The sequence below is a fragment of the Ochotona princeps genome, chromosome 17 (assembly GCF_030435755.1).
Source record: "Ochotona princeps isolate mOchPri1 chromosome 17, mOchPri1.hap1, whole genome shotgun sequence".
Classification (NCBI taxonomy): Eukaryota; Metazoa; Chordata; class Mammalia; order Lagomorpha; family Ochotonidae; genus Ochotona; species Ochotona princeps.
The window spans coordinates 3,999,122-4,024,516 of record NC_080848.1 but is presented as its reverse complement, the minus strand read 5'-3'; the positions used below and the strand labels follow the sequence as shown (position 1 = coordinate 4,024,516).

The following is a 25,395-nucleotide window of genomic DNA, read 5'->3' as shown; positions in this document are numbered from 1 at the left end:
GACCCCCGGTGCGGGGGTAGGGGGGTCCGGCCCAAGGGACGCCTGGCCCGCGACCGATGGCGGGAGGGCGCGGCGCGGTCCGGGACGCCACAGCTCGAGTCGGCCACACGGGAGGGCCGCGCTGACTCCGCCGCATTGTCCCGGGCCCTGCGCGCCGGCCCTGAGCCGCGCCACCACAGTACGCACCCACCCGCAACCGCACCGCGAGGCCATGCGGAGAGCCGCGGGGATGGAAGACTTTCCCGCAGAGGAGGAGCCCTGGTACGACCCGCAGGACCTGGAGCAGGGTGAGCTTGGGGACGCCGGCCGCCGCTCCATTGTTGGGTGGGATCACTCGGCGGAGGGCTGGACGTCCGGCTCCGAGGAGAAGAGACTGGGACCGTGCAGACCCGCCCCGGGGCCCGGGAGACCTGCCGGTGCGGTGTGGATGGAGAGGTCGTCCTGTCGTCGAGGCCACGGGGTGTCCATCCCCCCAAGCGTCAGGGGCGGCAGTCGCCCTGGTGCCGTGCGATGGGTGGCCGGGGCACAAGGGGAGAGCGAGTCCCGACGCTCCAGAGGTGGCTCCTTCCTGGGAGGGTGGGGTGTGTGTGGAGCGGGAAGTCGCCTCGCTCCAGATCCAAGCGCTCCCGTGCCTGCCAGGGCTCCCGGAAAGTTTCCCCAACTCGCTTCCCGTTTACACCGAGAGCAGGGGGAGAAGCAGGCAGTGCAGGCTGCAGGCTGCCTTTTGAGGGGCTCCTTAACTTCTCCATGGGCTCATGGGGAGCCAGAGGGAGGAGTGGCATCTTTGGGGACTGGCGACAGTGGGCTTGGATCTGGAACCATCTCTGCCCCTCACCCTGGTTTGGAGGACAGAGAGGGCGGCTGGAAAGGGGTCAGGAGCCGGTGATGAGGTGGCCCAAGTGACATCACTGGGAGTGGGGGGTGGGGCCATGGGACAGGAAGGAGGGCTGAGAAGCTCAGGCCAAGGCCCGTTGAGACTTGAGTCACCTTCTCCCTCTCCTTACCCTCTCCCCGACCCACTTGCCACATCCTTGAATGGCCGCAGGAGATGCGCCCCAGGAGAGGTGACCTTCCCGCGGTCGGCAGCAAGCCTGAGGGTGTGGGCACGAGGTTGGTGCAGTGGTGGCATTGTGCCCCATCTCTTATCTGCCAAGCCTGGGATCTCTGGCCTGCGCTGACCCTGGAATCTTTGTCTTCTGGCCCTGACCCACTTCCCTGCCCAGCCAAGATCCACAGACAGATGAGGCTGCATCCTCGTGCGCAGAGCACTGGCTTAGCAGGAGTCTTCAGGGAACCAGTGCCAATCCGGGGCAGGGAGATGGGGAGAGGTGGGGTAGGGGTGCCAGGACAGATTGCCAAAGCTCTGTGCTTTGTACCGCATCCTTAGCACCCCTGCCTGGAGCAAGCTGACCCACACGGGCTGCAATGAGCCCCTCCTCTATCCTTGACACAACCCCCAACTTGTCCCCACCCAGCACCCCTGGGACCCCACCATCCTGAGATCTGGTCTGTGGTCCTGGCTCTGGCTCCCTAGGTTTCCCTGGGTAAGTGAAGGAGGCTAGCATGTAACTTGAGGGCAGGTGATACAGCATTACCAGCACAGGAAGCAGTATAGAGGACTTCCTGGAAGAGACGGGCTTAGAAGGAAAGAGTGGCCTCTGGGGAGACAGAGGCTGAACTTGTTACCCTGTCATTGAAGTCCTCTTCTGCTAATGAAGGCTTTGGTACCATGTCCAACCCAGGTGTGGCCAGAAGGGGGATGTAGGGTAGGGTGGGAGTTGTGGGCAGCTTCCTGGGAGGGAGAGGTGTCCGGTGAGATTCAGGGAGGCTGGGTGGCCCAGTTCTGAGGCTGTGTTGCAGGTGGTTCCCGCAGGCCCCTGCTGGTGTGTGGGACAGGAGCATCTCAGAGGAAACTGGCTGAACTGGGTGGCCACTTGCTGCCATGGGGCCTGGGCTCCACCCTCCAAGCATGTCATACCCCCAAGACAGAAATGGGATGGAACTAACAGCTGTGCCAGAGTGTGAGGGGTTGGCAGCCGCTAGGGGCCAATGATAATGAGAAAGGTTCACGCCAAGACCCCTGGGAGCTGGCACCGCCCCCACCCTGCCCCAGACAAGGGTAGACTGAGATTCTAGGGAGAAGGACCGGATCCTGGGACTGGGGCTTGGAGCCATACGGATGGGGGCAGTGGAGCGTGGGCCAAGATCAGCCACAGTGAGGGTCAGGTGCCCATTCAGCCTAAACCCCTAGGTTCTCTCCTGCACGGCTCTCCCCTAGTGACCCTCAGTTCTTCCGCCTTGCACCTGAACAATCGGGTCCTGCTGACACGTTCAGGGATCCAGAGAAAGGCCCCCATTTGGTGCTGTCATCACAACCCGAGGTGGTCCTGCCAAGCTCCCACTCAGTGTCACACATAGCCCCAGTCCCCCAGGATGCATGTCCTATTCATGCTTTTGCCCAAGTTAAGGTTAATTAGTTCCTACAGCAAGCAGCCTCGTTGCCTTACCAAGTGTATGTCAGGTAACTTGTTTTTCTTGGCACCCTCTTGGACAAGTTAATTGCTCAAGGCTGCAGGTCCTTGTCTGTGATCTCTGGCTTTGAACTTGGAGCTGGTTCTGTGGCCAAAGTAGGGGTTGGGAAAGCGGTTTCTGTCTCCCTAGCCTGGGTTTGTAGCAGCCTTGCTTTGGGGTTAGGGGGCAGCTTTGTACCACAACCCCCGTGTCCAGGTGACACCTGGGCCCACACCCTCCCCTGGTTCTGGCTGGTCCAATACCTCTGGGCGTGAGGGCAGAGCCAAGTCAGCTCTTGGTGGGCAGTGTGGCCTGTGGTCCAGGCCTGGTCAGGCACTTTGAGCTTTCATCAGGGTCAGTCTTGCCCCCTGCTTGGCTAAAAGCAAGCCCGGGAGGCTCTGCTTAGGACTGCCCACCAGGAGGCCTGTGACCAGAACCAGCCTGAGGGGACAGCCCCAGCTCCACCAGGCAGCCAGGGGCTTAGAATTATCTTCCCAGGGCCTGAAAGGGAAAGCCTTAGAGAACTGGATCTCTGGATGGTGTGCCCTCCCCCACCGGGTGGATTTGCCTGTAGGCATCCGGGTGCAGATCCACAGCATCTGACGGTGAGTCAGCCTCCAGTAAGTGTCCCAAGGAAACAGGTAGTGATGTGCATGCAGATTTTATGTGTCCAAGTTGACAGCAGTCTCTCTCTCTCTTTTTTTTTTTTTAAAGATTTATTTATTTTTATCCTAGAGGCAGATTTTACAGAGAAAAAGTAACAGAAAGATCTTATAGCCACTGGTTCACTCCTCAAGTGGCTGCAACAGCCAGAGCTGAGCTGATCTGAAACCAGGAACCAGGAGCTTCTTCCAGGTTTCCCACGTGGGTGCAGGGTCCCAAGGCTTTGGGCCATCCTCTACTGCTTTCTCAGGCCACAAGCAGGGAGCTGGATGGGAAGTGGAGCAGCCAGGACACAAACTGGTACCCATAATGATCCTGGCGCATGCAAGGCAAGGACTTACTTTAGCCACTAGGCAATCTCATTTTAAAAGGGAAGAATTTGGAAATCATTCTAAATCTCCCCTCCCCTCCATCTGAACTATAAATAGAATAAGGACTGTTTCAGGTGGGTTCTTAGAGACTTGTACTCAGTAGGGTGCTCTACCGGTGGACACCAGCCCCCTTTTGCACCTGGAGGTCTGTGTGACACAGGAGACCACTGTGTCTGTCACTGGAAGACACGAAGGGTGAAAAAACATGATCCGGTTTGGCACTGAATGTTGCCTTTTACTTAAAGGCTAGCAGGATGCCAGCAGCGCTTTTCTCTGTAGTATCTCTTTTCTTTCTTCTACCCGATTATGCCCCTTTTCTCTCTCTTTACCTATCTCTCTCTCACACAGCATGGTTTATTTCCCTGAATGCAATGACATGCTACTTTTTAAAAGAATAAATTCATTTTATTTTTGATGATACCCATGTGGGCCACCGATTAGGGTGGGGAGGGTCAAGGAGATATTATACTTTCAAAACCATTTCAGGCCACATTCATTTCTCCTTAGAATTCCTGGGGATGGATCTAAGATTATATGGAAGGTATCCTTTTAAGTTCTTCTCCTTCTTTTTTTTTTTTTTTTTTTAAGATTCATTTATTTATTTGAAAGACAGATTGACAGAGATCTTCCTTCTTCTGGATCACTCTCCAAATGACCAAAGTGGCCCAGGGCTGGACCAGATCTTCCTTGTGGGTGGCACGGGCCAGAGGACTTGGGGCATCTTTCACTGCTCTCTCAGGCACATCAGCATGGAGCTGGATCAGAAGTACAGCAGCCAGGAGTTGAACCAGTGCCCACATGGGATGCCGACATCACAGGTGGTGGCTTACCTTGCTATGCCTTAGCACCAGAGAGGGTAGCTCTTGAGCACAGATTTGATGGAGGCGAGGGAGTGAATGCTGGGAGGGTCTAGAACAAGAACATTCCAGGCAGAAGTGCCAGCCATGCCAAGACTGAACTCCCAGAGCTGCCCCGGGTCTCCGTGTTGGTGAGATCACTGAGGCTCCCAGACAGAACGAGGACTTGGAGCAGTAACAGGGCCCTGGGCTTTCGCACCCTCCCCCTGCAGACTTACACCTGGCTGCAGAGCTGGGGAAGACCCTGCTGGAGAGGAACAAGGAGCTGGAGGAATCTCTGCAACAGATGTATGCCACCAACGAGGAGCAGGTGCAGGAGATTGAGGTGAGGCGTCCTGGGGGCCCAGCAGCCGTGTGCACTGCACAGCCTGCATAACTTTCCCAGGCGACCCAATCGTACCAGCGAGGGCACTTCAAGAACATTCCTCAAGGCAAACCTGTCCTTAAAGGTGGTAGGGGGTCCAGATGTGAAGACACAATGCAACATGCATCCCTACTTCCAAACAAAAGATGGACTCCCAGTGAAAATGTTGGACAAAAAAAGTGTTGGGTATATCTAGACAATGGGATGATGGATTGTCTGACATTGTCTCTATTAGCAATGTTGGGGCACACTTCAATAGCAGACTGATGGAATTGTAACTCCTTATGAAGAAATGTATTATTGTGACAATATGGGAAAAATCGGTCGGGGGGTAGATTGGGAGCAGGGGAATCCCAAACTATACAGAATTGTACGATAAAATTCAAAACTTAAAAAGGTGTTTGGGGGGGACATAAGCTCCCTCCCCCACTCCAAAGGGTACAGAAACCTTACCCTACTCCCTTCCCCACCCCCAGTACCTGACCAAGCAGCTGGACACGCTGAGACACGTCAACGAGCAGCACGCCAAAGTGTATGAGCAGCTGGATGTCACTGCGCGGGACCTGGAGCTGAACAACCAGCAGCTGGTGGTGGAGAGTAAGGCTGCCCAGCAGAAGATCCATGGGTGAGGGCCGGGCTGGGGGCAGGGAAGGGGCATGTGCATGATGGCCAGGCGGGAGTGGGGTGACCTGCACACTGCTGCAGGCACCTGAGATGGTACTACCCTCCCCACTGCGCCCAAAACCCAGCCCACCACCCCTGTTCTACTTTTTTGCTCCTGAAGTTTTATTTATTTAGTTGAATGGCAGAGTTAGAGAAAGAGAAAGGTCTTCCATGTGCTGGCTCACTCCCCAAATGGTTCTGTTGGCCAGAGCTGGGTCGGGCAGAAACCTCCTGGAACTCTGTCCGGGTCTCCCACATGAGTGTGAAGGCCCAAACGCTGGGGCCATTGTCCTCTGTTTTCCCTAAGCACACGAGCAGGGAGTTGGTTTGGAATTTGCTCAGCTGGGATTAGAACATGGCACTCCTGTGGGACACTGACATTGCAGTTAGTGGCTTAACCCACTGCATGACAGTGCTGGCCCCCACAACCCTTAGGTTAGCACCAACGTAGCAGGCTGAGTTTGGGGCGCCGGTGATATCATAATGAGGACACAAACACTGCAGTCTGAGGCGGGAGAGGCCACCATGCAGGTTTTACTGCAGCACAGGACGAGCTGGGGTAGAGCAGCACTCAAGGGACTGGGTGGCCCAGGAGGAGTGACCAGCTCAGCTAGGAAGGTCTGGGATGAGATGGGTCCTGGGGCTGGCAGGGTGTGTCCATGTGACATCAGCCCCAGGCAGTGTGACTTAGAGCCAGAGCTTCAGGGAGGAGGGCTGGCCCTTTCTCCTGGTACCTCCTCCCATGTGTGTTCCCCCATCCCCACTCCCAACCTCAGGCTGACAGAGACCATCGAGCGCCTGCAGGCCCAGGTGGAGGAGCTGCAGGCCCAGGTGGAGGAGCTGCAGGCTCAGGTGGAGCAGCTGAGGGACCTGGAGCAGCTGCGAGTGCGCCAGGAGAAGCGGGAGCGCAGGCGTACCATCCACACCTTCCCCTGCTTCAAGGAGCTCTGCACCAGTCCCCGGTAGGTCAGGGAGGAGGGAGTGGGCGGGCAGCAGGCAGTAGGCAGCAGGAGGGAACTAGAGTCAGTGTATGGTCCAGGCTAGGAGAGGGACTGTTCTAGCAACGGCCGCAGCACTGGTGTTTAGACCACTCTGCTGATGTCATTCTCACGTGGTACCCAGAGGTGTGTTCTATCACATCCATGTCTCAGGTGAGAACACTGAGGCTCCAAGGGTGTCTTAGCCGAGGTCACCTTTTTCTTTTATTTTTTAAGATTTATTTGGGACTGGCACTGTGGCGTAGCAGGTAAAAGCCATCACTGGCAGCGCCATCATCCTGATCCAGCTTCCTGTCGATGCACCTGGGAAGGCAGTGGAAGATGGTCCCCGTGGCAGGGCTCCCGACTCCTGGCTCCGGATCCGCCCAGCTCCAGGCATTGCAGTCATTTGGGGAGTGAGTGAACCAGCAGATGGAAGATCTGTGTGCTGGTTCACTCCCTAAATATTCATAACAGCCCAGGTTGGGCCACGCTAAAGCAAGGAGCCAGGAGCTTCCCCGGGATCTCCCACATGGAGGTTGAAACCCAAGCACTTGGCCATCTGCTGCTACCTCCCAGGCACATTAGCAGGAAGCTAGATTGAAAGTGCAGAGCAACCCGGACTTGAACCAACGCTCCTATAAGAAGCAGTTTCCCACCCAGTTTTTGGCAGGGAGGTTAGAGGGAAGGCATAGGGAAGCCACCTGGTGTACAGGGTTGCAACCAAAGAGAACAGCTACTACCTAGGCTGCAAGGGGTCAGGGCAGGGAGGTGATGGATACTTAGAAGGGAAAGAGGGGGCTTGCCCAGCCAACACTAACCAGTAAGGAGTTGGGGGAGGGAGGCATGCACCATGTACCCCTCCCACCCCCTCGGCCCCCACCTGGAGCTTCTTGCCTGCACCTCCCATTTCTGGGCTCAGGTGCTACATGTGCAGGACCCTGGCCAAGACCATCTGTGCTCACTGGCCTCCCAGGGCCCCAGAGTAAAGCGGGCAGCTGGAGAGGGGCAGACAGCGGACAAGAGAGATGCAGTGTATCAGAGGCCATGACCTCTGCCCTCTGCCATGGCGCCCCAGGTGTGAAGACGCCATCCGCCTGCACAGTTCCTCCCTGGAACTAGGCCCGCGGCCCCTGGAGCAGGAGAACAAGCAGCTACAGACCTTGGTCGGGGTGCTACGGTCACAGGTGAGCCAGGAGCGGCAGCGCAAGGAGCGGGCAGAGCGCGAGTACACGGCCGTACTGCACGAGTATGCGGAGCTTGAGCGGCAACTGGGCGACATGGAGAGCTGCCGCCTGCGCGTGCAGGAGCTGGAGGCCGAGCTGCTGGAGCTGCAGCAGATGAAGCAAGCCAAAACCTACCTGCTGGGCCGGGAGGACCACCTGACCGAGGCCCTGCTCGCACCCCTCACCCAGGCCCCTGAGGCAGACGACCCTCAGCCGGGCAGCGAGGACGACTCGGGTATCCAGGATGGTGTCTCGTCGTCACCACCAACCCCAGGCCACGCCGTGCGCAAGAGCTGCAGTGACACAGCACTCAACGCCATTGTGGCCAAAGACCCAGCCAGCCGGCATGTGGGCAACCTGACGCTGCATGCCCACAGCGTGCGTAAACGCGGCATGTCCATCCTGCGTGAGGTGGACGAGCAGTACCATGCTCTCCTGGAGAAGTACGAGGAGCTGCTGAGCAAGTGCCGGCAGCACGGGGCCGGGGTGCGGCACACCGGCGTGCAGACCTCACGACCCATCTCCCGGGACAGCTCGTGGAGGGACCTGCTCGGGAGTGAGGAGGGCCTTGGGGAGGCCAAGGCTGGTGAGAAGAGCCTGAGCCAGCACGTGGAGGCAGTGGACAAGCGGCTGGAGCAGAGCCAACCAGAGTATAAGGCGCTTTTCAAGGAAATCTTCTCCAGGATCCAGAAAACCAAGGCGGACATCAATGCCACCAAACTCAAGACTCAGAGCACCAAGTGACCCTCCTTCCTCCTTCCCCACCCCTACTATGGGCCTCATGCTGCCTCCAGAAAGAGAGAGAGCAATACATGAGAGCTGGTGGCCATGTTGTCTGGAGCCGTCTCCATGTGGAGCTGGCCAGCCTGTTCTGCCTCCAATGACCTGGCTCAATTTCAAAGCCAAACGTCTCCCTTCCTCCCTCACCCTGGGTGGCGGGGGCAGAAGGGGGCAGAGGGGACTCCCAAGCTCTCCTTGCTCTGGCTTCCTGACCCTGGATCTCCTCCTCAGATGGGGAGATGTGCCCAGCTTCTAAAGCCATTCTACCTCGGTTGGCTCTTTTTTCTTTCCAAATTTCAGTTTTTCTGAGATTTCCAAGGCAAGGTCTCTCACTGACCCCTTGCTACAACTGGAAACACTTGAAAGTGTCCTCAGAGCCGGCCATGGCATGTTCTGGGCTCTCCGGGACCACCCAACTGCTTCTTACCAAGCATGCCTCACCACCATTCCCCGAGTGCCAACTGCTCGCCCCAGGGGCCTGAGCAGATCCCCCCTTGGCTGCCCAGCCCCCTCCTTATCCAGGACCCTCTGCCCACCACAGATCTGTAGCCAATCAGAGGATGGAGTCTTGGGGCCAGGCCCCACCAGACCTGCCCCAGAAATACCTTCTGGGCAGGTTAAGCCTTCTGGGGGGCCAGGTGTGGGGAGCCCCCGCTGGTCTGCACTCTGACTCTGCCTCCCACTCTCCACCTGCTCCCCATCTCAGGGACCATGACGTCTCATTCACTCCACAGGCCCAGCCTGGCACAGGTCCTAGCATCCAGGATGTCGTCCTGGGTAGATGCCACCAGCTAGCGGACCCGGTATCCACCCTTGACCCCCATTCACTGGGGACTGCCCAAGATCCCCACCCTGCACTGAATTAGGATGGCAAGGCAAGCAAAGACCATGTTTCCTGCCCTCCTGTGTGTGGGGTGTTTTGGGGACCTAGGAGAGTCCAGGGTACCATCTTTGGTTTAAGGTGTCACAGAGTGAAGCTTCAACTAGAAGATGCCCTGGGCCATCCTTTGGGGCTCCCAGTTCTTTGGCTGCCTTTCCTGAAGCCCTGAGGGTCACAGGAGCCCCACAGTGGCCCTCAAGAGCAGCAGACCCCACTGGGAAACTTCATGCCTTATTTCTAATGGATAATGGGGTCTTCTCAACACGCATGCCCGACCTCCCTGGAGTTACCAACCCGCCCCTCCAGGCGGCACTGTGATATGAGCTGGCACCTGGCTTGGATCCGTTGGACTTTTTGTCACTGAGGGAATTAGAGCTCCTGGCCCTCCCCTCATGTCTCCATTGGAGAGGGAATGGGGGCGGGGAGTTCCGGTCCATTGGCTCCCCAGTTCTGTAGCAACCACTGAGTAGCATCATTGTTGAAGTATACATGATATATTTACAAATGCTTTATTCTCTTCTTTAATAAAAAACGCACCAGTCTTCTAAAAGCAGAAATGGCTTCCGTGTATCTTGTGTGATTGCCTCTGTTCCCACACACCTGCCGGGAGGCCAGGGGGTTCCGAATTCGCTCCTGCGGCTCTCCACATCATGCTGAGGCTGCTCAGGCCTGGGTTCTCGGTGTCTCCCTCACTTCCCTGGCAGTGGCACCGGACAGCTCCAAATGCTAGGAGGTACTAGGAGGAGTCCTGTGCCCCCACTGACTTGGAGCTTAGGTTACAACATGGGGGGTCCCAGGAGGCCCCACCCAAGAGTAACCACCTTAAAAAACAATGAAGCCAAAGGTGGTGCCATGGAAAGGGGAGGCGAGCTCTGAACCACCTTACAGATGCCCAGTGCTGTTGGGGTGCTGAGATCCCACAGGGTGGCGAGGAAAGGAAGGCATGTCTGGATCAGGCTGTTCCTGGTGGGGCTGGGAGTGGACAGTGGTCATGAGTGGCAGGTCAGGGGGGAAACCCTGGCTGGAGCAGTTCCCACTGGTGTAAGAACCCAGCCATGAACCCGAAAACTCAGCAGGAGGTCCCTCAAGTGTGAGAAGCCACTACAGGGCACACTTGGACAGTGTTGGTCTTCTGGGCAACTACATAGAGGGTGAATAGTGGAGGGAGGGATAGTAATGGGATCCAGCCCAGCTACTGAGACCCTGAGGGAGGGGGAAGGACCCACTTGTTGGAGACACAGGTGAGCCCTTCACCCCCAAAAAACAAGAGCCAGCTCTCAGTGCTTCCAAGCAGGAACCCCACGCCTCTTCCAGATCCTTGGAGACCCTCAGAACCCAACCCTTCCAGGAGAGTGGCGACCTCCCCTACAGTTTGTAGTGGGGGTGGGGGTTCCTGGAGGAGATCACCTGGCTCCACCCTGGCCTTGAAGGTGTGAGTCCACCATAGGGCTGGGGCAGCCTCTGTGCTCCCATCTGCTCTGCCCCTGGGCATAGGCTTAGGGCCTCCACCAATGGCCCTTGTAGGGGGGTGGAAAAGGGGGTGTTCCTGCTCCGTTATCATCTGTATCCTGTGAGCTGGAGAGCAATGCTGTCCATGACCAGTCCCCCAGCCACCTGCCTCCTCAGCATCCAACCTGCCTCTTCTACCAGCCCCATCACACTGTCCTCACCCAGCTGGGCTTTCTTGGTCACCTGCCCCTCCACCCTCAAGGCCGAAGTCACAGACACTGGGGTGAAGAGAATCTTCGGCCAGACCACCAGCACGTCTCCAGCTCACGGCGGCTGTCTGAAAATAAAGGGCAGCTCTGCCTATCCACAAGCTCTTTCCTTCTTCCCTCCCTTCCTTTCCTTCTTCTGTTTGGCAAAGGCAGCTGACTTCAGTGCCCCCCTTTTTAGGGGAGCAGGCAGCCCCTGGTCTGCAGCAGGTGAGCACAGCCTGTGGGTCATCCCCTCTCCAGCTCCCTCTCCCCTCGCCCTACACTCCTCTCTCTCAATCCAGGCCACCAGATGGCCTGGGCAAGCTGTTTCATTTGGAGCCTTGGAAACCTGCAGCTTTCTTTTCCTACCCCTGGGTAAAGTACAGCCCTGACAACACCAGGGACTGGTCCCGACTTTATTGTTTCTGAGCTCGCAGCTCTTGATCTGCTAGGCTCTGCTCCCCCAGAGCAGCTTACTCCAGTCACCATGGAAATGCCGCGTGCCCCTCTGAGGTCTCTGGATGGAGTGAGGACAACCAGGCACCCAGGGGTGTAGCGCTCCCTCTTGTTTGTCTTCTGCCTGAAAATTCCCCTTACGGGCCACCAGTTGCCGCCGTCCAGCAGGGACACTAAAATGACGAGGCACACTCTTGAGGGTCTGGGAAAAGCCGGAACCACAACCAGACCCCTCACTGCCAAAAGCGGCCGCGTTTAAACCCTTCTCTCCGCTGCCCCCTTTCCCCATAGGCCTTAGCTTTCCTCCCACTTCCCCAGCCCTCTCTCCGCCACCCTTCTTCCTGTACCTCATGCTGCATTTCTCCGTTCTTGTCCCCGAACCTAGGTCTTAGGTCTCTCTCTGCCACCCTTCTTCCCACCCGTCCTTCTCCTCGTCCTTTCTCCGTCATCCCTCTCCATCCTTGCTCCAGCCCTTGTCCTTTTCCCCTGCTCTGTTCTCATTCCGGCCCTCATTCTCCTTTCCCGTCTCTGTGGTCTCTCCATCTTTCTCCTCATTGTCATCTCCGCCTAGCTTTTAACGGTTACTTTTAACGGCTACTTTTATATCGTTCTCCAATCGCTTCTCCCATTGGATCCACTTGGCGCTACGTGATAGGCCACTAGCAATGACATAATCGCAGGGAGGGTATTAGCCTATCCCTGTGACTTCCTGTTTACCTGCTAGCCAGACCAACTCTGCCTCCTGGCTCTGGGCCAGCCCCCATCTTGCAAAGGTCCCCCTCAATCCCAGGGGCGGCTTTAGCACCCTGCTCCCCACACAGGGTATTCTTTCCTAGCCGAGAGCCAGCAGAGAAGGCTGGTAGTACCCGTTCCCAGTTTGGGCTTAGAAAGCTGATGTCTGGAAAGTTGTTGTTTCCCCACCTCCACCCCCCAAAATTCCACCGGCAGCTCACTGAGGCAGGAGTGGTGCAGACAGGAGCTGAAGACAGGTCTGGTTCCCTTAGCTGGCCTCCTCCAGGGTCCCGGCGCTCTAGAAATAAGTATGCTTTTTCCTAAAATAGAACTCGTTAAGGACGCTACCCTGATTGATGGTTACTCTCCCTCCTGGAACCGCTGATCCCCTGGTCCACAGTGCCTTTTGGCCACAGCCCCTGACATCTCAGCGCAACAGTTTCTATAAAGAGAAATTTACCTACAGGCTGCTTGGGGGAAAGGCACAACCTGCAGTTCCTAGAACGCACCTCTATCAGAGCACCACTTCCCAAAGCAAAGCCGCATTTTATGAATATTGATGCCAGCCTCTCAATCCCACCCGACCTTGCCAATCTTTTTCAGCGTGAGATACAGGCATCAAGCTGGTGCCGCCTGTGACCAGGAGTCAGGCAACTGCATCAGGATAACCCTGAGTGATGAGGAGAAAACAGGCTAAGTGGAGCAGGATACAGGGGCAGGAATCAGGGGCAGGTAGATGATCCGGGCATGGAGTGCCCCCTCGGTTAAGCAATTGTTGGAAGGAACGGATTCTCTGAAAGTGAGACGTGTTTTGGGAGAGACACAGCATCCGCGTTTTCTTTTTTGTTTGTTGCCTGGCTAATCACCAGGCAGGACTAGGGAACATTGCCAGGACTCCTTCGCCGGGGACGAGCAACAGCGTGGAACGAAAGTACCGCCAGCAATGCGAGCTTGCGGACCACAATCCCCCGCGCCAGCCGGAAGTGGCCCCGAGACCGGAACATGGCGGCCGCCTGCTGCCTTCGCTGGGGCCTGAGCCGAGCGGGAGCCTGGCTGCTCTCGCCGTCCGTGCGTTGCTCGCACCGGGCTCTGCACAAGCAGGCAGACGGCACCGAATTCAAGAGCATCTACAGCCTAGACAAGCTCTACCCTGAATCTCAGGGCTCGGACATCGCTTGGAGGATTCCAGTGAGCCGGGACGGGCAGGGCGGAAGGGGCGGGTCCTCCCACTGTTGCTAGGTGACGGCCGGAAGCCATGGAGCCACGTCTAGGGCCCCGCCGCGCATGGGACGTGGCGGTCACCCTGGGGAGGGCTGCCGGGCGTGGGTGGAGACCGGCGGCCACCCTCTGGGCCGGCTTCCCACGTCCAGGACAATGGAGGCCTCCCTTCTGGTCCTCCCCAAGCACACAGTGCCAGCCTCACGGCCCTTACACTGTGAGTGGATACGGCAGCTAGGAAAACGAAGCTCTTATTGCTTGCGGAGCTCGTATTCAAGTGCAGGGAGGCCGGTCCAAAATAAAGAACCCAGAATGTGTGGGGTGGTAATTGGGCGAGAATCAGAGGTAGGGCGGTCTCGCGGAGAAAGTGATGTGTGGTGAGTGAAGACCTGGAAGAACTGAGACCACAGCCCCGGCAGATCCTAGATGCCGTTTTGTTTTGTTTGTTTTTACACTTGCCCAATTTACTTAATGGGTATGAGAAGTTGAGAATAAGAGAGGCGTTAAGTCCGTGACCTTGAGCGAAGAAAGATAGAATTAGCGTTAACTGAGATGAGAAGGTGGCAAAGTACGAGGAAGATTTGGCATAACCAGCATCGTTACCTGTTGTGCCAGTATGACGCAGCCAGGTACGGAAAGGAGAGGGGCTGGGGCGCCTGGAGGGAGAGTGCTCAGGGAATCTTCGGGCCCCTTTGGGGTGGGGAGTCCATTGGTGGGTGGCCAAGAGGGGACGGGGTGCAGCAGATGCGTCTACGGTATGGAGTTGAGGAAAGAGCTGTTGTTAGCCAAGTGGGATAGTTGTTCAGACAAGTCAGGTAGCAAAGCCAGGGGAGAACCACGCCTGCTGAACCAGGCAGGGATCTGAGGACCCAGCCGAGCAGGCAGTCTGTTCAGGTGAGGGGCTGGGGGAGGAACGGGGGTCCACATGTGTCTTCCTGCCGGTTCTCCCCACCTGTTCCCCCTTCTGTCCTGGACAAAGGGCTTGCTGGAGGTGAAGCAGCTGAAATTCCTTCTAAGGTTTGATGACCCAGTGAACTCAGATTGGTGCACCCTAGGGTGCTGGACAGAGAGGATTCTTGGGGTGCCTGCCTTGGAGGAAAGCGGAGACCTCTGAAGTCCCTGGGCTACACTGTCCCTGGGCAGGAGTTGGAAGTGTCACCTGCTGGGGTGCTGCCGTCCTCTGCAGGGACTTCCTTGGGCCCCTCCCTCCCTCCCCCTACAGGCTTCTGGCTTCCTTTTTTTTTTTTTTTTTTTTAAATAATATTGCTATCAATTTGAGATTTTGTGTATGTTTCTTTTAAGATTCTTTAAAATATTTATTTATTTTTACTGGAATGTCAGATATACATAGAGGAGGAGAGACAGAGAGGAAGATCTTACATCCAATGATTCACTCCCCAAGTGAGCGCAACAGCTGGTGCTGCGCCCATCCAAAGCCAGGAGCCAGGAACCTCCTCCAGGTCTCCCACGCAGGTGCAGGGTTCCAAGGCATTGAGTCATCCTCGACTGCTTTTCCAGGCCGCAAGCAGGAAACTGGATGGGAAGTGGAGCTGCCGGGACTAGAACTGGCACACATATGGGATCCTGGGCGTTTAGGGCAAGGACTTTAGCTACTAGGCCACGCCGCCGGGCCCGTCTAGCTTCCTAATCTGTGAGTTTGAACCAGCCTGGTATCGTTGTCAGTATAGACCACCAAAGTGTTCTAGGGATAATCAGGGTTGGGGGGGAGGGAAGGCTTTCGGGGACATGCAGGCTGTGAGTGCTGCCTGTGGGTGTGGTCCTGAAGGGGCGCGTCTGTGGGAGTTGCCCTTTCTGTCATCCCAATGGGTTGATACTGCTTAGGACACAAAAACAGTGCCATGTGAATTTTGTGGGTGACCTGACATGATTTCCTCTGTTTCCCTGGCCAGCAGGGGGGGGTCACACACAGCAGGTGAGGCTGATCTGACCCTGCTTTGACCCCATGTGCTCTCTGTTGTAGGATGATGCCAAGCAAGCTGGCAACGACATCCCTGTGGGTAAGTGCATTTTCATCAGAATCAGCCAGGGGCCTGTGTTGGGCACAGGCGCTGCCTGGGCCGCCCTCACCGAATTCAGAACATCTCAGCTCCACCGCTGATTCCAGCTTCCCCTGAAGGCAACAGAGGATGACTAAGTAGTGAGGGGCCCCGTCACCCACGTGGGAGATTGAGCTCGAGTTCCTGTTCCTGCCTTCAGCCTCACCAGGCCCCAGTTGTTGTGGATGTGGAAACAAACGGGAGATAGTTCGCCCATTCTCTCTCTTTCTCTGTCTTTCAGCCTTTCAAATAGGGAAAAGGAAGATTAAATTTTTTTAATTAAAAAGAAAAAAGCAGGACCCGGCACAGTGGCCTAGCAGCTGAAGTTCTCACCTTGACCGCTCAGGATCCCATATGGGCATCAGTTCTAACCCCGGCAGCCTCGCTTCCCATTCAGCTCCCTGCTTGTGGCCTGGGAAAACGATCAAGGACAGCCTTAAGCCTTGGGACTCTGCACCCGCGTCAGAGACTCTGAAGAGGCTCCTGGCTTCAGATCTCCCCAGCTCTGGCTGTTGGCGGTTGCTTGGGGAGTGAATCAACAGATCTTCCTCTGTCTCTCCCCCACGTTGGGCCTGTACTTTCATTTTCAAAGCAGAATCTCTGCAGCATGGTTTAGATTGGCCACCCAAAGAAGGTGCCCCTGCTCCTGGGGTGCCATATGCATGGGGAGAGCTCTTGCCAGGCAGCCTCAACACCAGCTAGGCACATGAGTGGGAAAGGTGTAGGAGAGTTTACCTTTGATAGCCCAGAGCTGAAGGACTCAGCTCTGTCTGCGGGTCTGAATGGGTGGACAGAACCCCACCCCTGCCCCCAGGCATGCCCTGACTGCCTCAGGGGACAGAGAGGAACTTGGTAGCTGGGGGGAAAGGCATGAGACATGTAACCCATTTGTATCACTTTGATTCTCAAATTCCACTGCAGCTAGGTCTGGGCCAGGCTGAAGCCAGGGGTGGAAACTCCATCCCAGTCTTCCACGTGGGTGGCTAGGGCCCGAACACTTGGGCCATCTTCTGCTGCCTTCCAGGTGCATTAGCAGGGCGCTGGAGTGAAAGTAGAGCAGCCAGCATTTAAACCAGTCCTGCCATTGGAGATGCCAGCTTTCCATGCAGGTCCCATTTGTGTAACTTTAGAAGTGGTTGCCTGTCCAGCACAGGCAGGGCCTAATGGGTGTAGCCTAGAAAGAAACCGTGAGCTCATTTTGAGATTCTGAGAGTTTTGAGTCCTCCTAGAGGGTAGGAGGAAGGGCAGCCCCGGGGGGCCAGCCACTTGTGGCCCTAGACACCAGATGGCTACGGCATGGGTAGCCCCCCGCCAGGGTCAGGAGCCAAGGCTGCTGCTGCTGCAGAAGCACTTGTACAGCTTGCACTGTGCCCTCGGGTGTGGGCGTGGACGAGGCGGAAGGCCTCACTTCTCAGCACAACTGGAGTGAAGAGGAATGCTAGTCCATCCACCACTCAAGCAGCGCCTCTCCTCCCCACATGGTCTCTGAGCTCCCATGTTCCAGGAGGGTCGCAGGCGTCCTATCCTGGGCAGGCGCCAGCCGGCTGCAGCCGCCCAGCTGGGCAGCGTGGGGGCAGTTTGCACATTTGGCCACAGCACAGGCTGTCTCATGTGGCCTGTATTCTTACATTTTGCAGATCGCTTGACAATATCCTACAGCCGGAGCAGTGGGCCCGGAGGGCAGAACGTTAACAAAGGTACCAGTGCTGTCTGCTTCCGCCTGCTTGCACAGGGCCCGGCCCCAGGAGCGCCTCTTTGTTTACACTTCTGGGGAATAAAGGGAGCCTTCAGCAGCTACCAGAACGCCATAGGCTTATAATAATCCTCTTTATTCTCTGGACGTGGCTGCCTCGGGCTCTCAGCTGTGCGTGGTTAGCGCTGGGCTTGTCTTGTGGTGCTAAACAAAGAGAACGCAGAGTGAGGCAGGGGTTGGGGGGCAGCTGCCCGGGTGGGCAGCATGCATTCCATGGAATCCGTCAGCAAGGCCCTGGAACATGACTGAAGCCCAGGGCTGTCCAAAGGGGCCTTCTATTGTCACGGGCTAGGGGGATGACCTCCCCTCATTTTAGTCACATGCTCAACTTTCCCGAGAGCCCCTGGGCACCCCTGACACCTTCTCCTTTTCACCCACAGTCAACTCTAAGGCCGAAGTCAGGTTCCATCTGGCCACTGCTGACTGGATCGCCGAGCCGGTGCGGCACAAGATGGCCATCCTGGTAACCGCCCTGCCTGCCCCTCTTGCCCTGCAAAACCCTTGGTGGCCAGTCAACCTTCAGTCTGTGGGACACTGCTTTCTTTTTTCTTTTTCCTGCGCTCTGTTCTCTGCAGCACAAAAATAAGATCAATAGGTCCGGGGAATTGATCCTCACCTCGGAGAGCAGCCGTTATCAGTTCCGCAATCTGGCAGACTGCCTACAGAAAATTCGAGACATGATCGCTGAGGCCAGCCAGATGCCCAAGGAGCCGTCCCAGGAGGACGCTCGGCTGTGGAAAATGAGGTACCAGGAAAAGCCCCACACTGCTGCCAGTGGGTTTGTGTGCATATGAGAGAGGTGGAACAGGCCCCCCCCAAAGAGCAGTGTAGAGGCGGAACCTCCCAGCTCACAGGTGGCAGGAGAGGCAGGCAGGGAGAGGGATCTGGCGCAGGGTGTAGTGGGGGCGCACCTGCCGGTTTTGCTGCCCCCCCAAGCTCTCACTGAGTTTTTGGCCCCATCACCACTTTGAGAGGCACTGAGTGTTGGAGCTGACTGCAGTCATTTCATTTTCAGGATAGAAAACAGGAACCGGGAGAGGCTGAGACAAAAGAAGGCTCATTCTGTACTGAAGACCAGCCGGAAGGTGGAGATGGACTGAAACTGTGCCCGGGCAGCCCGGGAGCGCCGCCCTGGACTGAGAGTCCACCTGGAGAGGTTTCCCTTTTCTGCTGACCAGGTGCATCTGTGACCTTGGTGCCATCGCCTGTGCAGTGGGGCTCAGAGCCCCAGACGTGTACAGAGGTCTCTACTGGCTCTCATCGTGTTGTCCAGCCTTAACCATCCTCTTCATGTATCAGCTATAATAAAATTCTAACCCAGCAGGCCTCCCACCTCATTCAGAATGTTCCAGAACATAATCCCTGCCTTTCCTCTCCACTGACAGCTACCTCACAGTGACCGCTTCAGTACTGACTGTGAGACAAGGCAAGTGAGACGAGAGAAGGTTCTAGCGTCTGCCCCCTAAGGAAGACACAGTCGGGCAGGAAGGCTGACAGGGGAGTGGGTATCTAAACTGGGCCCTGGAGAACAGGGAGGAAGACTGGCCATTTAGGGGCTGGGCTGCTGGAGGTGGCCAGGAAGCCTGCAGACTTATGGGGCCATGGGCAGGTAGTGAGGGGCTGAGTTTCGAGACCTCAGACCAATAGGTGATGGTGGAGGCAGCTGTGGAGCTGGCCGTGGGAAGGAGTATGTGGGGTGGAGTATACTGGGCAGGGATTTACACGCAGGAAGGGCAAGCCGGGACAGGAGAGAAATTGACTGTCCAGTGGGTGTCGGGGAAAGCCCGGGCTGCCGTGACTTCTTAGAATGTTCCACGCTGCCTTAGTCTCAATTCTCTTGCTAATCTCAGCTGCATGCTTTTTTGTACAGTCGGTTGTGCCGGGATGTGCCCTTCATGCAAGCAAGCCCCTTGGCCTGCTTGTGAGTTCAGACAAGGAAGGAAAGTCCATTGGGGACGGTTGCAAAATACAAAGGAGCCGGCAGACAGGACCCCTGTCCTTGGGTACTTGGAGCCAGGAACAGCCGAGGCTCCCAGGCAGGGAGTGCAAGGATCGTTCATTTATTCAGTCGTGCAACAAGCAGTTCTTGGATGCCAAACACTGGATGAAGGGATCAGCAGTTAACATAGGCTTTCTTTCCAGAGAACTGACAGGCAGTGATGAAAGCCAAGAAAAATGAGCTGTTCTTGTAACCAAACTGGCTTGTAGGAGACACGGAAGTGGCAGGTGCCAGCTGCAGGGCCAGAGGAGCACTTAATGTGCTCATCCCAATGAGTCCCAGTGAGGACAGGAGGTGGCCACCCCAGGACATTTGGGCCCTTAGGGCGCCTGTCAGGGAGATGGGTCTGACCAGGATAGAGCATGGAAAGCCTGCAGCAGGTTGGTACAGCCTCTATGGAAATCAGTATGGAGAACACTCAACTCAAAATCTGCATACCATATGATCCAGCAATAGCACTCCTAGGAATACATCCAAAACACCTGATGCATGAGAAACCAACATGCACCCCCATGTTCATAGCAGCACAATCAGTAATTGCAAAAACATGGAAGCAACCGATATGCCCATCAGCAGAAGACTGGATAAGAAAGCTATGGTTCATCTACTCCATGGAATACTACTCAGTTATTAAAAAGAACCAAAATGCAGTTCTTTGTGGCCAAATGGGCCCAACTGGAAACCATAATGCTAAGGGAAATGAGCCAATCCCATAAGGTTAGATACCACATGTTTGCCTTAAAATGAAATTATGTCAATATGAAAAATAGTACCTGTAAAAATGTAACATTATCTCAACCTCGAACAGCCCATTTCACATGTAATAAGATATTGTGAAGTAACCAATGTACCAACAATCAATGTGAGTCAGATTGCTATATTACAGCCAGATATACACAGAGGAGGAGAGACAGAGAGGAAGATCTTCCATCCGATGATTCACTCCCCAAGTGAGCCGCAACGGGCCGGTGCTGCGCCGATCCATGGAGCTGCCGGGATTAGAACCGGCGCCCATATGAGATCCCGGGGCTTTCAAGGCTTTCAAGGCGAGGACTTTAGCCGCTAGGCCACGCCGCCGGCCAGGCCCAAAACCTAATATACTTTTAATACCCTATGTTATTCCGTAATGGGGCGGGAGAGCAGGGCAATCTTCCATTTCCCTAGAATGTGTGAGGAAGACATGAAATAAAACCTACCAGTTTCATAACTGGTAACTTATAGACAACAGACTTGAATCAGCATTAGGCAATAGTTAAACTACAAAGACATATAGGGGGAATCAAGCAATCCTGACGACCTCTTTACAGGAGGTCCTATGCACAGAGCAGGGGGGACCCCAGAGCGGAACAGGAGGACAGGAGGAGGCTTGTATCCCAACCCTGGAGACTCCCGGATCCTCACCAAGGACTATCAGTATGGGCACCAAAGTTTACATCCCAAATGCCAAGGAGACCACGGGGAACTGGAGTGCCTTCAAAGGCCTTGAACTCTGACGTCATCCACTCCCGCTTGGATCTCCCACATGGGATGGAAGAAGTCCAAATCCTTCCTCGCAGGATCCAAGGGCATCAGAACAACAGCCAGGAGCCCTGGGCAGTCTGCAGAAACAGAAGAACAGTAAACTTCCTTCGGGACTAGGGAGGGGAGCTCTCTCTGGTCCTCGCTTGGTTGCAACTTTGGGTCCCCACCCTCTCTGGCAATGACCATCAAGATCGCTCCGGACACCCCTCAAAACAAACAAACAAAAATCTAGAATAAATAGGTGAAGTTTTTTTAAGGTGAATTATCAGTTTGGCAGTTTTTCTTTCTATGTAATTGTAAGATTGGACGTAGGAACATGTGATTTATGGAAGGAGCGGTTCTTGCTGCGCGTGCGCAGATGCAAAAGCTTTCCGGTGCCCTTATGTGGGGCCCAGAACCACCTTTTCCTAAAATCCTGGGATCCCTCTCGGGGTGTGCTGCACGGGCGTGCTGACTCAGGAGGACAGCAAGGGAAGACCTAAGTCTCCGCGCACCCAGGGTTGCGAGGTGCAGCAGTCTCCGGACGGGTTGCCCCAGACCCCTCTGCGCACTCCTAGACGGTTCAGTTCGCCTGGGATCAGCCGCTCAGCTCACCTCCGCGTGCACCCTGCTGGCCTGGCGCATTCGGGCAGGGACGGCTCCGAAGGCGAGCATGTTGCCTATTAGGAGAGAGCAGGGATTAAGTTCACGCCACCAGCCCCAGTGGCCTAATGGATAAGGCACTGGCCTCCTAAGCCAGGGATTGTGGGTTCGAGTCCCACCTGGGGTAGAGGGGATCATATGTTTTGCAGGATGAAAGAATCACAATTCTGGCTCAGCTCCCTTGGGTGTTGGGGTGTTCTATACCCCACCTCCGCATTAGAGACCCCAGTGAGACTAACTCCTTCATCCTTATGATCAGCTTGGTCAATGGTCTGCATAATCCACAGACCTTTTCCAGAGGACTCCAGCAAAAGGGGACACCGGCGGAAACACAAAAGTTCTTGGGGAAGGGAAAATCCAGCCAACCCAGGTGCTACTCGAACCAACAATCCCTAGCTTAGGAGGCGAATGCTTTGTCCGCGACAGAACGGGAGGCCCAGGACGGGGTAGTGCGGGAAACCGGACGCCCGGGACCAGGACGCGGTTGTTCGAAGGGGTTAGACAGGGACCAGCCGCGGCGCCCAAAAGATGAGCCGACCACGAAGGGACTCGAACCCTCAATCTTCTGATCCGAAGTCAGACGCCTTATCCGTTAGGCCACGCGGTCACCACAAGCACGTCGCAGCACAGGATCCAGGTGTCGCCGCTCAGACCGCGCTCCTCGGTGGGGGCGTGAGGGGTGCTGCGGAGGCCGACGCGCGGGGCCGGGGGCGAGTGGGCGCCTCATACTCCCCGGATGACCACGGGCGTTCGGGGACCTTGCGCGGGTCGAAGGGAAGGCGCAGCGTTCGGGTCCCTTTCGACTCTCAACAGCCACCCTCCAACCGGATGCCGCCTCCGCGCTGGCCGCAGGGCCGTCTGAATCCCCCGAAGTGTCCCCAAACCCTTTCCTGGGCGCGGACGCGGCAATTCACGCTGTCCCGCAAGTGACGTCATCGCGCAGGCCACCGTGTCACAGCCTAAGAGGCATGTGATCGGACGTCACCTATGTGAAGCCCCAGTGGCCTAATGGATAAGGCACTGGCCTCCTAAGCCAGGGATTGTGGGTTCGAGTCCCATCTGGGGTGGAGGTCTTCATTATGAGGAAAGAAACAACCAATCTGGAACGTTCTCTCTCGCTTTTGAAAACAGCATTCCAGTTACGTTTTGCCCCATGCCTTGGCTACAGTGAATTCTCTTCCCCTTAAATCCCAACCCGGGGAGTTCCAGGACCTGCAAGGAACCAAGAACACCACGCGGTTCCTGGAGGCTGGAGAAGGCTGCGGAGAATGGCCGCCCAGGGAGCCCAGGGGAACCGCACCCTAGCGCCAGGCCCTCCGTGCCCTCACTCGGCCGGCAGCCGGGCAGCCCGTGGGTGCCTCCATAGAGAGGCAGGGACACGCGAAGTCACAGGACGAGACCTTCCGCAGCGTTCCCGAACTCGCAGGGAGGAAGGCGGCTGGGGCTTGTTCCAGGGGCGGAACCGCGGCGTGGAGTTCCAAAGGGCGTCACCCTAGGGGTTGGTCTTCCCGTGTCTGTGTAATCCCTAGACCACTCTGGCCGGGGAGGAGATGGTCGGAGGGAGAGACCTTCCATCCGGAAATGCCACAATGGCCAGGACAGAGCCAGACCAGGGTCAGGAGCCCAGAATTCCCTCCAGGTTCCCGTGGAGAAGGCAGAGCCAGAGCACTTCCCACTGGGTACCTCTCAGGTAGCAGGAAGCCGGAGCCGAAGCAGAGCAGCTGGGACTCCGACCAGACACTCCCATATGGGCACAAGAGGCCCAGGCAGAAATGCCAATCAGGTAGTCAGCAAAGGATGTTCTAGAACCTCCTAAAGCTAATCACCAAGCATTTCAAATGTCTGATGATAGTTTGGCCTGGGAGGTGCACTGAGCAGCTTGCTCTAACAGGGTGTGAACCAGGCCAAGAGAGCTGGCAGCCTGGGGCCAGGGGACTGAGCGAAGGCAGGGGCCAGGGTTAAGCAGAGTAAAATGACCTTATTTGCCTTCCGGAAAGTCCCTTAAGCAGCCGTGAGGACAGCGCTATGTCAGTGGCGAGCCAGCACAGCATGACACTGAGGTTTGAGGACGGGCTTGCCAAGGTGACAGCAGTGGCGTCTGGGGCAGGAACTGGTGCTCAGGACTTGGTGGGTTGGACACCGCACCCCCAGACTTGGCTGGGCAGTTCAAGGTCATACCACATCAGCTTCATAGGTCATTCAAGTATGGCTTACCGTCCTCAGATTCTACTCTTTTGTTTTTTAATTCGTTTCTAGATTCTGCCTTGGTGTTATTCTTAGAAAAACACTTCAACCTTCATCTGTAAATTTTAAACAAAGTCTGTCTTCTTGTCCTTCCCTGTTCTACCACACACCACTCACCGACTTGCTGGTCTCTCCTTCCAGATGTCTCTGAACTTGACCCCCTACCCCAGATAGTGCCTCTAAAGTGGTTTAAAGCTGTAAGAATGAACCTGGAGGGGCCTAGCGGCTAAAGTCCTCGCCTTGAACGCACCAGGATCCCATATGGGCGCCGGTTCTATCCTGACAGCTCCGCTTTCCATCCAGGTCCCTGCTTGTGGCCTGGGAAAAGCAGTCGAGGACGGCCCAATGCATTGGACCCTGCACCCGCGTGGGAGACCCGGAAGAGGTTCCAGGTTCCCGGCATCGGATCGGCGCACATCGGCCCGTTGCAGCTCACTTGGGGAGTGAATCATTGGATGGAAGATCTTCCTCTCTGTCTCTCCTCCTCTGTGTACATCTGGCTGTAATAAAATGAATAAATCTTTAAAAAAAAAAAAAAAAAGAATGAACCTGGAACCAAGTACTTCCCAGTGGTCCTTGCTGACACAAAGTGCATGACTGCTGGGCCCATCAATGTGGTGCTGGGCGGTGACACGTTCCCCACCCCCCATCTGCTTTTCTGTTTCTTTATTGCTCACGTGCCAATTACTTTACGGGGGATTGCAAAATAGTACTTGTTCTTTATTTTTATTTGAAAGGCATGGTTCGCTTAAACCAAACAGCAGGGGCTGGGGCTGGGGCTGAAACCCAAGTGCTTGAGCTGCTGCCCTCCAAAGCACAGACTTCCAGTGCAGCACCCTGCTCATGCACCCGGCAGAGCAGTGGGAAATGGCCCAGGGCTCTGGCCCCCGCCACCCCTGCGGGAGAACTGCATGGCCCAGCTCTGGCAGCTGTGGCCATTTGGGGAGTAAACCAACAGATGGAGAGATCTCCTGCTCCCTAACTCTGCCTTTCAAATAAATAATAAATCTGAAAAGAAACTTTGGAGTGAGCATGATGTACAAGGCAGCCCTGGCGGCTGTGCAGTCAGGAAGTGAGCTAATCTCCACTGCTCTTCTACCTACAGACGGACTTTCTTTTTTCAAAGGCAGGATGGTTACTTTTTCCCTTCAATGTCAGTTTGAGTTTAGGTAAGTAGATGGTACCCTGATGCTCCTGAGCTGAGCAGCCTGCACCTGGGTGCTGCCTGGGTCCAGCCAGATGAATCCTCTTCATTGTGTCTGCTCCTCACTCATGTTTTCAGCCCTGGAACTTTTGTTATAGATTTTTTTTCCCTCCGTAGCAATTTTCCAAGGATAGAAAACTCCAGAACGTGACTGCTTTTAACGCAAACTGCACATCCAAAGTCAAAATCTCCAGCAGCCTGGGCAGGGTGTGAAAGTGACCCGCCACGTGCCACTGACCAAGAGTGCCTTCTGCTGAAGTTCAAGGACCTTTCCCAGGAAGTGTCCAAAGGCTCCAGTGGTGGGGAGGGTGGCCTCATAGCATCCCTTAGCCTCACCCTAACATTCGCTGAGGGCACTGTGGGGATGTGTCTCCTCTCGCTCAGCTGTTGCCTGAATTCCTGCAGTGGGGGCAGCTGGGTGCCAGCTCAGCAACTCAGCTATTGTGGGGTGAGGGCTGACATCACTCCCATGTAGAAATTTCCTTCATAAGCTCACTTCATTCTCATTACAGGCCCCCTGTTTGTTGGGAGAAAACTACCAGGCAATGTCCCTCAGGCTCCCGTCAGCAGCTCCCACAGT

At 55.9% G+C, this 25,395-nt stretch overlaps 2 protein-coding genes and 3 non-coding genes across 5 annotated transcripts; 4 read left to right on the top strand and 1 right to left on the bottom strand.

Moving 5' to 3' along the window:
* On the top strand, positions 1-9,144 carry CDR2L (cerebellar degeneration related protein 2 like). Its single transcript, XM_004592928.2, has 5 exons — positions 1-287; positions 4,615-4,727; positions 5,243-5,391; positions 6,206-6,391; positions 7,485-9,144. The coding sequence occupies exons 1-5, from the start codon at positions 212-214 to the stop codon at positions 8,374-8,376; spliced, it is 1,416 nt and encodes a 471-aa protein (XP_004592985.2). The 5' UTR covers positions 1-211; the 3' UTR covers positions 8,377-9,144.
* Positions 9,145-13,138: 3,994 nt separating this feature from the next.
* MRPL58 (mitochondrial ribosomal protein L58) lies at positions 13,139-18,318 on the top strand. Its single transcript, XM_004592927.4, has 6 exons — positions 13,139-13,365; positions 15,377-15,413; positions 17,090-17,149; positions 17,586-17,668; positions 17,781-17,950; positions 18,221-18,318. Exons 1-6 carry the CDS (start codon positions 13,180-13,182, stop codon positions 18,303-18,305), a joined length of 621 nt encoding a protein of 206 aa, XP_004592984.2. The 5' UTR covers positions 13,139-13,179; the 3' UTR covers positions 18,306-18,318.
* Positions 18,319-21,421: 3,103 nt separating this feature from the next.
* Positions 21,422-21,494, top strand: TRNAR-CCU (transfer RNA arginine (anticodon CCU)). Its single transcript has one exon. It is a non-coding gene; the product is annotated as a tRNA-Arg (tRNA).
* Positions 21,495-21,901: 407 nt separating this feature from the next.
* On the bottom strand, positions 21,902-21,974 carry TRNAR-UCG (transfer RNA arginine (anticodon UCG)). The gene has a single exon. It is a non-coding gene; the product is annotated as a tRNA-Arg (tRNA).
* A 387-nt stretch (positions 21,975-22,361) lies between these two features.
* On the top strand, positions 22,362-22,434 carry TRNAR-CCU (transfer RNA arginine (anticodon CCU)). The gene has a single exon. It is a non-coding gene; the product is annotated as a tRNA-Arg (tRNA).
* Positions 22,435-25,395: the final 2,961 nt, after the last annotated feature.